The sequence below is a fragment of the Peromyscus maniculatus genome, chromosome 1 (genome assembly GCF_049852395.1).
Source record: "Peromyscus maniculatus bairdii isolate BWxNUB_F1_BW_parent chromosome 1, HU_Pman_BW_mat_3.1, whole genome shotgun sequence".
NCBI lineage: Eukaryota > Metazoa > Chordata > Mammalia > Rodentia > Cricetidae > Peromyscus > Peromyscus maniculatus.
This window is the reverse complement of record NC_134852.1, coordinates 93,051,270-93,068,494: the sequence shown is the minus strand read 5'-3', so window position 1 is coordinate 93,068,494 and position 17,225 is coordinate 93,051,270. Positions and strand designations below refer to the sequence as shown.

General features: G+C 49.8%; 1 protein-coding gene across 2 annotated transcripts in view; it reads left to right on the top strand.

Annotated features, from left to right (window-relative positions):
* The first annotated feature begins 8,577 nt into the window (after nt 1-8,577).
* Homer2 (homer scaffold protein 2) overlaps nt 8,578-17,225 on the top strand; it is a 97,606-nt gene continuing 88,958 nt past the window's right edge. The window contains exon 1 of one of the 2 annotated variants that reach the window (XM_076546156.1): nt 8,578-8,760. In XM_076546156.1, the coding sequence (XP_076402271.1) occupies nt 8,756-8,760 (5 nt within the window). In that variant the 5' untranslated portion in view covers nt 8,578-8,755. The remainder of the gene's footprint in view (nt 8,761-17,225) is intronic. The other variant, XM_076546161.1, reaches the window with a different exon arrangement.

Genomic DNA, 17,225 nt, shown 5'->3' with positions numbered 1-17,225 from the left:
TATCTGGGCAGCACGACCTGGATGCCCCTGTGCCCCTGTAGGCACTTTGAGCTGGCTGGGCAGCTATGGTCATTTCTATTTTTGCCTCGGCGTGTTGGAGTCTGTTGGGAGTCAGCCAGTGAGGTCCAGCCTCTCAAGGTTGTGGGATTGTTAGAGGGCCAGCCCCTCCCCCCAGCAACAGCAACTCCCCCCCCTTACTCCATTCATATCTGACCTTCAAACTGATGCAGACCCCCTCTCTCCTTGCCTTGTCTTGACTGAAGCCTGTGTCTTGTAGGTCTTTCTAACAAGTTTCTCTTGCCTCTGGTCTCTGCCCTTCTAGATCATTCTGTCCACTGATGCCAAGAGGATCTAAGACACACATCTGAGTATGTTGTCTCACTATATCAGAACTTTCACTAGGTATCCCCTGCAGCATACAGAATCAAGTTCACACTTCTCACGTGACTCTCTGGCCTCTTCCCACCATCCATCACTGAGCTAGCCACCTGGGCATTTCTGTCACCAATGTATGTTTGTGTCATCCCCAGGAACGCCCTTGTATCTCTATGTCTTGGCTTTCTCTCCCAAATCCCTTTAAAGCCATATGTGCCTTTTCTGCAGCCTTATTCCGGTAGAGGAGGACCTCATGAAATTTATTATTTTTCTTTCCTGGCTAAGTTGTCTGAGGTCCCAAGCCTGCTCAGAATAGGCGTTCAGTAAAGGTTCAATAAGTGCATAAATCTTATTAACAACCTTGGGGACTTTTGGGGTGGATGGATTTGAGAAAGATGCAGGCCAATGGGAACACTGAAGACTATTTATAGCTCACTTTTCTAAGGGAAGGTACTTGGCTAGTTTGAAAACTGAAAGGTTGGAGGTTGGTGGTCCAATTTTATCTAGTGTCTCAAAAGAGACAGGTTATCAATCACTCTTCTCTGACCACCGCGGAAGGCTCTCCACATAGGTGAGCAAAAGTATGTGGCAGGGAATGTAGGTGCTGCTTGCATTGAGGGAGTAGCCTCCAGCATCCTCTGACTCGAGAGAGGGTCTCAAACTCACCATGCCCTTTAGGATGGCCTTGAATTCCCGATCCCCCTGCCTCTACTTCCCAGACGTTGAGATCACACACAAGTACCACCACACCCAGCTTCCGGTTAAAATGTTGATTATTGTGACCACATCAATTCAATCACACTAGGAAAACAGAAATGTCACCCTACTTCTGCCACCAGTCAGTACACTCACAGTGACTATGCTCTATCCGTGACGCAATGCAACAGGAACTGACCAGGGCCCAAACAGTCATTACCTCATCTACTCGTCCTAATGTCCAATGAAGTGGCCCACTTCAGAGATGAGAGGCTGAGAGAGAGATGACCTTGTCCAAGGCCACAGAGACGGCCAATGGCTGAGCCAGGTCCCCTTCTGCTGCAGTCTCTCGGCTGGGATCCTGAAGCCCTGTCCACATGCACCTTAGTTAGAGAGCAGCTGTAACCCAGCTTATTTTATGAACTCATCTTTACACACATCGTACACATCACTCACTCCTGTTGGGTCCCTCTTGGATCCGTCTTTTGTCCTGAGATGGCTGTGGCTGGATTGGGACCTGTTCTCGAGCCTCTTTAACTGATCTCTGTGATTTCACTCTTATTTCCCAAGCCAAGCTTCAGCTGAGATTCCTTTTTTTAGTGTATTTTATTTATTCTTTGAGAATTTCATACATATATACAATGTGTTCTGGGTACATCTACCTTCCGTCCGACTCCTGCTGAGACTCCCCGTTCCCAATGCCAATCTCCCTCCAAACTTCATGTCCTTTTATTTTTTCTTTTTAGAAACTCACTGCGTCCAATCAGGGCTGCCAGTGTTCACTCGGGTAAAGGGTGTCCACCAGTGGTGTCAGCCCACCAGACTCTAGAGGCTAGAGCATGGACGACCAACCCGGGACTCTACCTCTGGAGAAATCTGACACTTCCTCCTCCCAAAGCTTGTTCCTTTCTTGTCCTTTCTCCCAGAAGACAGAGTGACCTTTTACAAACGGAAACAGATCGTGGCATTTTCAACCCGTTAGTGGCTTCCCATTGTGTTTGGATAAACCGCAGGTTCTCAGGCTAGTCTCGGGTCCTCACCTGTCTTGTGTTTGCTGGACTTTCCTCACTGGAACCACACTGGCTGACTGACTTCAAGTTTTCCACATGCCTTATTCTCTGTCACTCCGGAGCCTGTGAAGTTTTCTCTGCCTGGGACCTCTTCTGCATACCCTTCCTGACTAACGCATCTTGGCCTCGAGCTTCCTAAAGAGACCATTCCTCCCTAGCCTAAATTAGAGCCCTTCAGTCACACAGGTCACAACTTGGCATCTGTGTAGTCAGGGTTAGTATATCCCATGCAGTCTTCCAGTTAGGTGATAGAAGAACTGTGGCTTTACTTCTGAGCACTTTATCCCTAATACTCATCATGGAGCGGGTACATAGTAGGTGATCAATATTTGTTGAAGGAAGAATTGTTTTCCTATCTTCACAAATATGGCCTAATAGCTTCATAATATTTAATAGTTATCCATTAATTCATGACTTTAATAAGATATTTGTTTCATATGTAATTGAGAATTGGACTGTCTCATGGTTGGAAACAATGTCCAGTCTCTATCAGTAACAGCAGAAACCCAGCTCACTAGTATCAGTTTAGTAGACTGTGAGTAGTCTGACTTTAGAGACGACCCAGAATGAAGTGTCAGAACGCTCTTCAGGCAAGAGGAGAAGAATTATCTGTGTAACTTGTTTGCATTTGATGTAGACAAAAACTGGAGAGCGGAAGTATTTAGTGTAGTATAAAATATATTTCTTACTTGGTGTCAGTTTAAAGCACTGAAATGTGCTGATTTCGATGGCTTGATGTAGGAGTCATGCAAACATCACTAAATCTTCAGGTCTTGCCTTGCTGACACAGAGACTGAACATGTTTCAAATCACTTGTTCTGCGTGCCCGCCTGTCTGGTACCGCAGCTGGCTAACATCTGCAGGACTGAGCGCACAGGAGGGTCTCAAAAATGTTCCTTTTCTTTTCACAGGTATTGATGGTTGTGTGTGTGTGTGTGTGTGTGTGTGTGTGTGTGTGTGTGTGTGTGTGAGAGAGAGAGAGAGAGAGAGAGAGAGAGAGAGAGAGAGAGAGAGAGAGAGAGAGAGAGAGAGGACAATTTACCAGGGTCAGTTCTCGTCTTCCACTATGTCCCAGGGATTGAACTCATGTCCTCAGGAGTGGCAGGAAGTGCCCTTACTTGCTGAGCTACTCCTCAGTCTGACTATTTTTTATATTATTTTATACTATTTTACTATTTGAGATAATTTGAGACATTGGGGAAAGTTTCAAAAATAGTATAGAAAGCCAGATGTGGTGGCACACACCTTTAATTAATCTCAGCACTTACAAAGCAGAGGCAGGTAGATCTCTGTGAGTTAGAGGCCAGCCTGATCTACATATCAAGTTCCTGTTCAGCCAGGGCTACATAGTGAGACTCCATCTCCAAAACAAACAAACAAAAACAAAAAGTAGTAGAGAGCTTTCTTGTGGTCCCTTCTGCCAGCCACCCCCTTTGGTTTTTGCGGTTTTTTTTTTTTTGTTTTTTCGAGACAGGGTTTCTCTGTGTAGCTTTGCACCTTTCCTGGGACTCACTTGGTAGCCCAGGCTGGCCTCGAACTCACAGAGATCCGCCTGCCTCTGTCTCCCGAGTGCTGGGATTAAAGGCGTGCGCCACCACCGCCCGGCTGGTTTTTGCGTTTTTAAGGCAAGGTCTTAGTATGTATCTCTGGCTGTCCTGGAACCCACTATGTAGACCAGGCTGGCCTTGAACTCAGAGATCTGCCTGGTTCTGGCTCCTGAGTGCTGGGATTAAAGGGGTAACGTACTATGACTGGCCTAGCTTCCCTTTTAACATCTTATATTACCATGGAGTATTTGTTATAACTAAGGGACCAACATGGGTACATTATTACCAAACTCTAGACTTTGTAGGGCTTAATTTTTCTTAATCTTTATTATTTTTTTATTTACTATTTGTGGGGGCAGAGAGGGCTTTTGTGCCATGGTGTACACGTGGAAGTGAGCACATTTGTGGAGTGGGTTCTTTCCTGTTGACATGTTTCTGGGGATTGAATGTTAGTTGCCAGGCCTGTTTGGCAAGCACCTTTACCCAATGAGCCCTCTGGTCAGCCCAAGATTTAATCAGTTTTCCTCCTGTTTCAGGATCTAATTTAGGCACCACACTGATCTTAGTACGCCATGTTCCTTAGTCTCCTCTGGTCTTGGAAATCCGTCCGTCTTTTCTTGTGTGTGATGGCTATGATGCCTTTGAGGACTGGTCCGGTGTTTTGAGGACACTTCTCACACTCACTTTGCTGTAGTATTTCTCACTAGTAGACAGGTGTCATGGATTCCGAGGGAATATCACGTAGGTGGAGGCTCTCCTTCACACCCTCTCAGAAGTATGTAACGTGCACGAAACATCATTGGTAATGCTGACCTTAGTCAGCCTTGTGGTTAAGACAGCAGCTTCGAGGGGCTTTCACTCCAGGGGAACTCTTCCGTTTTCTATAGTCTATTCTGGAGTCAGGTCACCAAACCCTGCCTATGCTTACGTGGAGCAGGGCTGAGGTGATGGCGATGGTGGTTTTTAAACCTTCCCGCACATACTTATTTTATACACCTCACTGTTAACTTGTGTATCCTTTGTGGTGGTGGTGGGGGGAGTCAAAGCCCCATTATTTATTTAGCCCTGATTGGCCTGGATCTTCCTGCCTCTGTCTCTGAACTGCTGGGATTGCAAACGCACGCCATCATGCCTGGCTATGTATCTATATTTGCTGCTATAATTTCATACAAGTCTCTCTATCTCTCCGATTGTCACTCTGGCCATTGAGAACCCCTTCAGTGGACCCCTGTACTCTGTGGCATGGTGGAGGTTTGTTTGTTTGTTTAGAGAGGGCATCTCCCAGCACAGCCCAGGCTGCCCTTGAACTTGCACTGCTCCTCCTACATGCTGGGGTTACAGGTGTGAGTGCTCAGTTATAGCTGTAGTCTGGGAGCATGTTCTCATGCGTGGGTGTGACGAGGTGCTTTGGGGAAGCCAGCAAGGTGCCTCAGCAGGTAAGGTTCGACACCCGGGACTCACGGTGGAAGGGAGGACTCCCTAACGTTGTCCTCTGATCTCTGCTTGTGCACCATAGCATGTATATACTTGCACTCACACAAAGAGTGCATGAATAGTAATAATAACGATAACTATGAAGATGTTTCAGGGATCAGCCTGTCACTTTCCCGCTTCACGTCAGCCGTTTCTCCAAGAGCTAGCTCTTGAGAGCAGGAAGCCAGAGAGCTGTGGAGCTCTGGCTTGTTAGGGAGTGTGCACAGTGCTTCTTGGCCCAGGGGGCTTTGGTTGAGTTGGTGGGCACAAGGGAGCTGCTCTCTTTCCTTTTGTTGTGACACTGGCGGTGGACTTTAGAACGCCGGCCGAGCACTCTACCACTGAGTTACGGCCCCATCCCTTCGCTTCCTTATTATTACTGGCTTGGCTATAGCTTGCTGATGAGCTACCCAAGGTTATGTGATGTGGTTCAGTTAGAACGCAAACTCCTCAGCCCAACGTTTGTGCCTAGTGGTCTGTTCTGGAAGCCTCTGACTCCTGCACAGAATGACAAACACGTCCCCGAGCTCGTGGTGGTCAACGCCTGGCCTCCAGCCTTCTAATGCACCGATTGCCCTGTTCATTCTCAAATATGGCTGTATCCTAACACTCGCTTGTATTTTCCCAGCTCCTCTGCTTCTCATTGGCTGTTTCCCCATCTGTTTCCTCACACTTGCTCACTAGGTATCCTTGCTTCCTCAGATGCCCTCCAGGTAAACATCCCCTTGGCCCTTCCTGCCTACTGAGGCAATACCTCTTCCTCGCTCCAGGACTAGCTCCTACTAGGCCCAGATCCCATCTTCCCTGCTTTCCCCAAGGCCACGCCTCTTTCCCACATCTTCAGCTGTCCCCATCTCTGGCTCCTCTTCTACCCAGTTTATTGTCCTACATAGGCTCTCTGTGGCCAGGCCTCAACCACCAGCCAGCACAGTCTCTCTCTCTCTCTCTCTCTCTCTCTCTCTCTCTCTCTCTCTCTCTCTCTCTCTCTCTTCATTTTGGCCTTCTTGAAATAGTAGGTTTCACCCATCATCTCCATTGTCAGCTAGGGCCACTGAGATCACAGGAGGAGAGATGTTCCACAATGAAGCTTGCCTGCACTGGCCTCCATGGAGGGCCTCTAATAGGGAAATGGAATGCCCATCTCTTGGGAAGAGTCCAAGATAACGAAAGGGGGCCAGTAAAGACTCTTCCAGAGGATGACAGAGCCATCAGAGAAGTCTCCGGAGAAGCCACCAGCCTTGGTGGGAAGGAGAGGAGTGGAGAAGCAGAAGCCACATTCCCCATGCCTCACCTCTTGGAGGAGCTCGGAGAAAGTGGAGGAAAGAAAGTGCATCCCTCCCCAAACCTCGAGTCTGGTCACCTCTCCCCTCCCCTCCCCCAGAGCCTTCTACCCAGAGGACAGCCAGTTTCGTCACAGAGCACTTGACCTCCACAGTTCTGAGCACACACACACACACACACACACACACACACACACACACACACCCCGCCATCCCCCCCCCCACCGTGAAGCAGGCAGTGTGATTCACCACCCCACCTGCTCAGCCTCATTGCATCTTGCCAAGCTGATGTGGGTGTGTCTTCTCCATCAGTGGAGCAGAAGGGAACTCCCAGCCAGAGCTGGGGTCACTGCTGGGCTCCTTCCCTCGGAGATTCTTGCCTTCCGTACCCCTAATACACAGGAGCTGGCTCCTGCTCGTAATTCCCCATCTGCTAGCTTCTTTCTTGGCCCCTACTGGTGACACCATCCCCATAGGCACCTTGGCACAGGCCTGGTCTTTGGAGTTTAGCGTGTGTTAGATGTGCCTTCTCCAGGACTGAGTGGTTATTGGTCTTGGGTCTCAACAGGCTCACCTGTGTGTACAAACCCTGATCAATTTTGTGTAGAAGGGGCTTGGTCTATTTGCTTATGCATTCGACAAATATTTGTGGAAGACTTTGAATATCCATTGTAGGGAGTGGGGCTACGATGATGGACAAAACACCATGCCTTCTAAGAGTTTGCAGGTGTGTCCGGAATATTAAACCAATAATTTTACAGTGGATACCACTAACAATGCGTGCAAGGAAGAAAAAAAATGCACAGGTACAATGCCATCCATGGCCTCAGGTAAAGCCTCCAAAGGAAGTGACAGCTTAACTGAGATCTGAAGTCTAAGTAGGAAACACGAGGAGAAAATCTTCCCAGTCAGAGAGAATTGCACATAGGAAGGCTGAAAGGATGGCCAGCTGGCTGGAGCTCAGAGAACAAGGGCAAAGTGGGAGGAGAAAAGGCTGGAGGGGTAGTGGACTGAGCAGGCTCATCCCAAGGACAGTGGGAAGGAAGCCACTGATCAAATCGTACTTGAGAAGTTTCTGCCCGCAGTTGAGACAGGGGGCTGGTGCTCTCCTGAGGAGAAGAAGCTAGCTAGCAGGCAACAGTTGCCCAGAGGGAAATGAGGCAGGGGCAGGGTGGTGGTCCTCTTCCAGTTGCTTGTCCTTGCCCCCCCCCCCCCCCCCCCGCCCCGTCCCTGTCCAGAGATGCCAGTCCATGTGGGTAGTATGGGCTCCGCAGCAATCCTGTGGAAGGCCCAGGGAGGTGATGGTTGGAAGGCCCAGGGAGGTGATGGTTGGAAGGCCCAGGGAGGTGATGGTTGGAAGGCCCAGGGAGGTGATGGTTGGAAGGCCCAGGGAGGTGATGGTTAGGCTGGTGCCAGTGCTGGCCTTCGGTAGGGAATCAGGACTTGGTGTGTGGAAGGGGGCTGAAGGGACTGCCTTTAGCCAAGGTTAAGGAAGTCTCTTAAATTTTGCCAACCCGCTATGTTGAAGGTGTTCGATTCTGTCTTTACCCAGCGAAGAGTCAGGGCACCAGGAGCCTCCCTGCTACATTAGCCTCCAGGATTCTAATGGGGTTGTTACTCTAAGGCTACCCAGCCAGACAGTGGGCAGGAAGACGAAGGTGGGCTTTAAGGAGGGAGGGGGAGCAAGTCGTGGTCCTACTGATCGGCTCTGCAGACCTGAGCTCTGAGTATATGACCTTGATCACATCATTTCTCCTCCCTGAGGGGCTTGGGTTCCCTCATCTGCAAACTAAGGGTGGCCAAAAAAGTCCCTGCCAGCTGCGACTTCAAGTCCAGCAGCAGGCGGGACATCCCGCCCGAGGCGCAGTGCCAAGCCTGGCAGGGCGCGCGCGGGTGCGGGGTCGACCCAGGAGAGGAGGGGGCTGCGGGAAGAAGCGGCGACTGCGCGGCGGCGTGCGGCGGGGTGTGGGGGAGCTCTGCACACGCTGCCGCGCCCCCGGCTCCAGGCGGGCGGCGGCGGCGGCGGCCCGGGGGCCACGAGGTTACGTAAGGAGCGGGCGGGAGGCACCGGCGGCTCCGCCCGAGCGCGGCCGCCCAGCCCCCGGCCGCCCAGCCCCCGCCCTCCCGGCCGCCTGCGCCTGGCGGCGGCCCCGACACCAGCAGAGAAGCCGCGCAGCCGGCGGAATGGAGCGGCGCCGGGGCTGAGCCGGGCGCACTCGGGCCGCCGCATGTGCCGCGCGGGGAGCAGCTGCCGAGCGGGCGGACAGCGAACGCCAGGGGCCCCGTCGGAGCGGCCGCAGGAGCAGCGCCGGAGATGGGGTGAGTGAGCTCGCCGGGCGCCCGCGAGGGGCTCCGGGCCGCCGATCGCGTGCTGCGGCGGGAGCTCGGGGTGGGGTGGGGGGTCTCCCCGGCCTGGGCGCGGACTTTGCGCCGGGAGCCCACGGCCCTTCCTTTCTCGGCTAGCCCGGCGCGGTGACACCTGGCGGGGACCCGCACCCGGGCTGGTCTCGGCGCTTCAGCCATTCCGCGGTCTCCTTGCCCCTGGCGCGACCAACTCCAGGGCCTGGGTCTGTGAGTGTGAAGAGCAGTTTGCCATTCTTCACCGCTGCATTTATTGCCAGCGACATGGAAATCGAAGTTTTCCTGGAAAGGAAACACACCCAATCATAACCCTTCGGCGTAGGAATAGTGGACTTGCAGGCAGCGCTGAGGATGGCTGAGGATGGTGGAAATCTGTAAGGAACCTAGGTGAGGCTCCAGATGCTCAGTTGAAGTGACTAATGTTTCTGAGTATATAAAGTAATTTTAAAAGCGGGATTGATTTCTCCTCGGCGTCTCTCCGAGCAGTAGGCGCTGTGAGTCAGGAGACACTGTGCTAATAACACAGTAACTCCTTACCTCTGCTCACCGATGCGAGCGAGCGCACGTTCATGGTGCTTTTCCATGCAGGGAATGCTTATTGTGTTTGCTCTCCACCTGAGGAAACCGAGTCCGGAGTAGTTGGGTGACTTCTTCCAGCTTGCACAGCTGATGCATTTGTAAAACGGGAGAGTCTAGTGCGTGGTTGCTCATCGGCAGAGGCAAGGCCACTGCCTGACGGGGACCACGAGGATGGTTGGAGTGAACCAGAGGTCTTGAATCTCTGTCCCCTGCTGCTGAGTTCTTTGAACAGCCCTTGGTGGGACCCAGGGCCTTCGGCTGTATAGGTCTAGAGAAGTTGCTTCCCTTTGGGGATAGATTAGTGTGGGAAGGCATGGGTGCAGTGGAAAGAGGCAAGATTACGCTGGTGGCCTGACCAGTCCCTGTGGGTCAGCGGCTTTGCTGTGCCTAGCTCCGGGCAAGTCTCTGGAGTGGCTTTCACCCCGGGGCAGGCAGAGTTTTGGTGGGAGTGGAGGCAAGCAAGGGAGAGTTTGGAGAAGGAGAGGGGAGGGCTGTGGCCAGCGGGAACATGGGGGACAGAGGGGCCCAGCGGAGATTTGCTTAGGAATATTGATGCCTATCCAAGAGATTTAACATGTTGGGCAACTGGGGTGGGGGCGTGGGGGATGTGATAGACAGAGTCACCCTAGCTGGGTGGCAGATTTTTGTAACATTTTCAGCCATCTCTCAGCAGATATGAAAGAGCTGATCTCTGAGCAGTGGGAATCTTTGAGGCTCTCAGATTTCATACTTAAAAACAAAATCTTTGGGAAGGAGTTAGCAAATGTAGGTCTCAAGATGGGAGATAAAAGGACCTGGAAATTTTAACTCTTCTCCTGCCCCTCCCCCTCAGCTGACACAAACCCAGCGGAGGAGGCCACTTGCATATCAAAAACAAACACTGAAACTCTGTGGTTAATGTGGTTAAAATACATCTGTGGAAATGAAAATGTTTACTCACAAAAGCTTAAAGAAAATACCAGAAAACAATTTTTGTTTGTGGAAAAACAGGGAAGAGTAGCTTGGGCATTTTGTTTTAAACACAGAACATGTCTTTCAGGTAATTTTAACATCACTCAATAAAGGTGTATTACTCACTTCTTGTAGCTAATAGCTGATTTGTAGCTCTTAGCTCTCCCTGCCATTTTAAAATATAGTTCCTTCTGTAGTGTGTGTGAATGTACAAGCCATGACTGTAAAATGAGATGGAGCTAGAGGCTGGGTAAATAGTCCAGCCCGAGGAGGTGGATGGAGGGAGCCATTTTAATAAAATAATAATAATAATAAAAACAGAACTACTGCCATCCTTTCCGAGAGTTGTGTAGGATGGGAAGGACGAGCCAATAACGGCAGCCTGTAGCAGACCTGGCTGTGGTCCTTGTCAGAGCCCCATCAGAGTGGACAAAGATTGAAGGAAATAAAGAGCCAGCCACCTGACCTGACTTCCTCGCTGAGGCTGCATTCCCCCTGAGGTGCTTCCTGCCCTTTCACTTGGGTGAAGTGTCCTGCATTAAGTATGTGATGTCTCCAGTGTGTGTGTGATAGAGTTCCGAGGCAGCTGCTTTGTGGGGGATCCTTTCAGGCATCGCTCAGACATTGCTCCACCTTTCCTGTACACCCCTTGTCTCCCCTTTCGTGCCACAGACCGAGGCAACCCCTCCATCTTCCTGCCTGCCCTACAGCAAGAGTGAAGCTGCCACTCTCCTCCTGCCTGTTTGCTGAAAGTCTACACCAGTCTTTCCTGCTGCCCGTCAGCTCTCTACTGGTGTAGACTCCGCCCATCCCCTTCCACCTTCTCAGAGGACCACTTTCTTTTTTTTTTTTTTTTTTTTTTTTTTTTGGTTTTTCAAGACAAGGTTTCTCTGTGTAGCTTTGCGCCTTTCCTGGAACTCACTCTGTAGACCAGGCTGGCCTCGAACTCACAGAGATCCGCCTGCCTCTGCCTCCCAAGTGCTGGGATTAAAGGCGTGCGCCGCCACCGCCACCACCGCCCGGCCGAGGACCACTTTCTTAACGCCCCCTCAGTGTCAATATAGGAGCTCACCCATGTTCAGAACCGTCGGAGAGAACTCCGGGCAGAGCCAGGAGTGTGCTGATCCATATGGTCCGTTACAGCAGCCATCAGCCACGTGAGGCCACTGGGCACTTGAAGTGCGCCCAGTGTGACTCAGGACCTGGCTCTAAGTAGCCACATGTAGCTAGTGGCTGCCATATCGGGCAGCACAGTTTGGCCTTTCCCATCTTCAAAAGAACTCCCCGACGTCCCCATCCTGAGTACCTGTCCTGCTTCTGTTCCCCTGCCTCGTCCTTCTGAGGACTTCTCAAAGACGGGGCAGACCCTCGTCTCCATTCATTTTCTTTCCCTACCGTGTGTTTGACTTCCACACTCCAGCCTGGCTTCTTCCTTCACCTCAGCAGAGACGCTGCTCTATGTCTGCCCTCTCCCCACCCTCCTCAGTGTTCCTCACCAGTGGTCCTTCCTCCCTGAGTCCGCGCCCTCCCAGCTCCTCCCATGTTGTTGATGGTTCCGCCTTCCTGCTGCTGGCTCCTTTTTCTGACACCCGGTGGTGGCGATGCTCAGGAACTCATCCTGGTTCCTCTTCTCTGTCAATACTCTCTTCCCTGGTCATCTTATCTGAGTCCTCAACTTACCCCCACCGCCCACATGGCTTTAAGTATTACTTCCGACATGCTACCAACCCTACATTTTTATTCCCACCACAGACCTTCCTCTGGGTGTCCGTCTTATTCATCCATCCCTGGAGCTCTTGCCTCTAGTTCCCATCATCCTTCTCTCCTCCCACCCAATCGGTGGCCCCACTGTCTTCCTGATAATTTGCCCATCATCCTTGGTTCTCCCCCCGTCCCATATCCAGGCTGTCGTTGGTCCTGTGAGTTCTACGTTCCAGGTTCATCTGGAACATGCACACTCTCCAGTAACCATAGCCCTGGCCCAGCCCTGGCCACCATTGCCTCCTTGAGTGGACACACTTTTCGACACCCCACACCCCCATCTTTCGCTCTGGGTTACAGTCGTCAGTCCATTCTTTTCCTAGGAGCCGAGGGACTGGCTTTTAAGATTGCAAAGCAGATCTTGTCACTCTCCTGTCTAAACACCCTTCAGCGGACAAAGGCTCGGGCCTCTGCCTTATCTCCAGCCTTATCACAGTCACTCTGTGGTGCCACTTACTACATTCTGAAGATTCCTGGCCTCCTTTCCAGAGGAACCCTCCATCCATCGCCTCCCAGCTTTCCTGACGATCTCTTTCTTTCTTCACTTCCTCTCAGCCTCAGTATGGGAGTAAGTACATATATTCTAGCTCAGCGTTGTGCTGTAGAACTCTGGGCAGTGCTGGGAATGCGCTAATCCATGTTCCTGGGGCCTTCGGGTGCCTGAAATCCTCCTACTCTGGCTTTGCAGACATCTTCTCCCCTTCCTTCACACTTTGACATCTGGAACACTGGTTGCCATAACTCTCACACAGCCCCACCTGTGTACCCTACAGTCCCTTGCCACGGCACACCTGTCATTGTCCGGGTTTTGTTGATTTTTTTCAATACCCCATCACCCTCTGATCACTGCACAATGATAGGACTTACCTCCTCACCCTTGCATCCTAACGTGTGGTTCAGTGGCTGACCTCATAGGCCTGCCGTAGAGATCTTATGATTGAGTTCCTCTCTGCATGGTGGAAGCCTTGCTTGGATGCCAGCCTGAAGTTATGATGCTTTTTGGATTCCCTTCTATATGATTTTCTTGAGTGGGGACTCACAGGACCAAGAGAGAAAGGAATCACATTTGGATACAGTTTTATTTTAATGCCAAAGCAGGCATTCTGCTTTGATTGTGATGTGGGTTCGTTGTCAGGCAAGTATTGGAGCTGTACATTATCTTCTTACTGTCTATAAATGGCCCGCAGAAAAGGCATCTTGTCAGCTGTTGTGACTCATAGCTGATGTCGCCAGTGTTTACAAATAAGATCGGCTGTATTACTAGCTCGCCTGTGTTTTGTTGAGCTACGATTGCTTGCCATGGACGGATGCCACAGTCTTGGTTATCTGATACAGTTGGCTGCCTTTCAGGGATCTATACTGCTTAACTTCTGATGTTCTTTCCCACCTCGGAACCACACTGTGTTCTTTTACAAGTTACAGGGCTTTACTTTGGGCTCTTAGTTAACTAAAATAGAATCTCCCAGGGGCTGGAAAGTTGGCTCAGTGGGTAAGAGCACTGGCTGCTCTTCCAGAGGACACAGGTTTGATTCCTAGGACCCAGGTATGGCTCACAACCATCAGTCCCAGGGGTTCTAACACCCTCTGCTGGCCTGCATGGGCACCAGACCTGCACATGGTACATAGTCACATAGACACATATGCAGACCAGACATCCATCACATAAAATAAAATTTAAAAATATTTGAAAATAAACTTGTCTTTTCTTGGTCCAGTTTTTTTTTTTGTTGTTGTTGTTGTTATTATTAAACTTCACTAAGGTTCATTCGAATCCTTCATCTTTGAGACAGTTGTCCAGTGCTGCCGGGGACTCAGAGATGAGCAGGCCCACTGGTTAATTCCTGCCTCTGAGGGTTTTATGTATTTAAAAAGAGAGATAAGCCACATATTCAGGTACTTGCTTTGTGTTTAAATGCTGTGATGGGAACAAAATGTTATCATCTGAAAGGTATAAAAGTTGATGGAGGGATGTCCATATATTTGGGGAGTCTAGGGGAGATGTCTTGCTGGAGAGGTACCAAAAGGCTGTTGGTGTTTAGGATCGCTCTGGTTCAGTTAAAAAGCAATCTCCCTCAGTGTCTGCACTGGGAAAGTCACAGAGTTTAGAAGGGAAGGGTACCAAATGCATAGATATCAGCTGAACAAATAAACAGGAATGAAAAAATATTCTCTTTGGACTGTTTTTGTTTTGTTTAAAAAATTCAACTGATTAGGCAACCTTAAAAAATAAGGAATGGGCTCCAAGGTTCTGAGGCAAAGTAGGTTTTAGATGACCAGTTGGAAGAACTCACTGAGAAAGAGGTTCACAGACCTAGAGGAAGAGAAGCACACCACATATTTGAGGGGAGAGTGTTCTTGGTAGAGTCAACAGCAAGGGCAAAGGCCCTGAGGCAGGAGCATGCCCAGCATGTTAGTGAACAGTGAAGAGGGCCAAGGGGCTAAACCAGAGTGAGAGGTTAGAGGTCAGAGGTCAGAGGGTAGCAGGGGCTGGGCCAAGCGTCTGCGTCACTTCTATTTGGGGGAATGTCGTCATCCACACTGGAAGCCCCTTGACGTTATTAGGAATGGCCATGGTCCCATCTTATTTGCACAGTCCCCCGAAGAAGGACTTGGAGCGGAGCAGGTGGTTTGCTGTTCTTAATGGTCTCTGGTTTGTAGACATCACCATGTGTCTTTTCTGTAATGCCTCTTGGGGAGCCTGGAGTCAAGCACACTCATCAGAGCTCATTCCTAACTGTTCTCCTAGCTCTCAGTTTTCTGGTGTGTGTGTGTGTGTGTGTGCGCACGCATTCTGACCAATATCTACACACGTGGAGGGATGTGCACGCATTCTGACCAATATCTACACACGTGGAGGGAGGCAAAAGGTTGACATTGGGTGTCTCTGTGTGCCTGTGTCTGGCTGTCTCTGCCTCTGCCTCTCTCTCTCTCTCTCTCTCTCTCTCTCTCTCTCTCTCTCTCTCTCTCTCTCTCTCTCTCTCTCTCTTATGTTTTTGAGACAGGGTTTCTCACAGAATCCACAGCTCACCATTTCAGTCAGATTGCCTGGCCAGTGAACCCCTGGATCCACATGCCGCGTCTCTACCTCCACATTGTAAACGTGTCGCCACACCCAACTTTTATGTGGCTGTTGGAATCTGAACTTAGGTCCTTAGTGCTTCGGCGACAAGCACTTTACCCTCCGGGCGTCTCCACAGCCCTCTAGAGCTCCAACAGTTTTATGGCCCCATCCTATGTGGTCTTGACCCTGTCTCATCTACTGTTTGTTTTTGTTTTTAAAGGAAATGAGAATAGCTTTGCTTGTCTTCCCTAATTATAAGAACATTGCATGCTCGGGCATCCTAAAGAAGAACAGTGTGAGGAAGGATGTGAAAGTGCCTTTCCATCCCACGGCTTAGGGATAACCTTCGTCAGCAGTTGGTTATCTGTCTTTACAGCCTCTTTTCTGTGTGTGTATGACTGTGTGTCTAGATGTATGTCTACCAAGGGAAATATATTTTTAACAAGATGAAATCATCCTATATGTCTGTTTTGTAGCATACTTTTTACAACAGCATCAAAAAATATCTCGAGCGGCCATCTTCTCCTGCCAATAATTATAAAAACACATCATCATTTAAATCTACACCTAATTCTAAGCTGTCCTTTTGCCAAATTGGATACATTTTTGTCAATCTGCTAAGAACAAGGCAGAATTTTTTAAAAAGACTTTTCAACAATTCCTTAAGGCGGTTGTTGGCTTTAAATGAATTACTGAAGGGAAAAATGGCAGAGAAAACCAGGACCACAATTAGCTCTGGGTAATTTGGGGTGAGTCACTGCTCCTGCGTGAATCGTGGTGAGGACGTTAAGGACTCCTTGTCGTTGCTAAGGGTGGGTGCTGGACTGAGACCCAGCTGCTCAAAGCATACATCCTTGTTTAGAAATACTGGGCAGAGTAATTCTGCTTCGAGCTCACATGAGATAGTTCCTTGCAAGCGAAAGCACCGCGTCCCATTTAGAAATCCTTTTTGTGCTTCAAAAGACCATTGTCCATCTCTTCAAAGAAAATTCCCTTAAGGAAAGGATTGGCAGATACGTACATGCAAAAAGGACATTATATTCTTTGCTTTAGTTTTAAGACTTTTTTTTTTCTCCATACAAAACAAACAAGCCACCAGGGCTGGGGATGTATGTAGCTCAGTGACAGAATCCTTGCCTAGCATGCCCAAGGCCCTGGGTACTATTTCCAGCACCACAGAATACACACACACACACACACACACACACACACACACACACACACACACACACGCAACATGCAAGAGTAAACGCACATGTACATCAACAGTGTCCTCTCAGCTTGAAGCGTTAAAACTTCGCTTTGGCTTGTGGGATAGACACAGAGACTTTTCATTTGAGAAGACAAGAACTCGCCCAGCTTCGTCAGATGTGGAGCAAACAGCATGCACACAGTGTATTTACAGTGGAGAAAAGGGGTTTGCAGAACACCGTAAGTCCCCAGTGTACGAACCCTGGCCTTCTACATCGAGAGAGTTCCATCTGCTTAATGAATCGAGCAAAGAGATGCGTGGCAGGGGGCCGGAGCAGAAGGCTGGGGTGTTGTTTCTGATTCCCTGGCCTCTTCAGCACCGCTGTGCTGTGTTCCTGCATCTTCTAGGTATTGGGCTTGCGGGCGGCCCCTAGTGTATTTATAGGTTTGGAGGTGAGAGCTGGCATCGTGCACCAGTCGCCTAGCGGGGTGTGTTCTGTGTGGGAAGAGGCAGGATGGAAGCCTCTTTGAAAGCTCTGTGAAGTCTCCAGTACTTCTGCCACCAAGGTGCTGTTAGTCATATGGTATCATTCTGGTAGAAATATAATTATTTAAATTATATTTCAAATTAGCTTGTTAGAATAAAAATACACTTGTGGGGAACACATTTAGACATTTGTCAAAGACTAAAGAGATTTTTTTTTCAACACCATTTTTATTCACAAACTTGATAGTCTTCTTATTACTCCTCGGAGGAATGTGAGAACATGGACTCTCTGACTTAAGAAACCGTTTGGTACATGGGTGCCTCCTGGCCAAGAGAACTATTGATCCTGGCTTCCCACTGTGCCGGAGTGAGGGGGCTCAGGTAGGCTCTGCT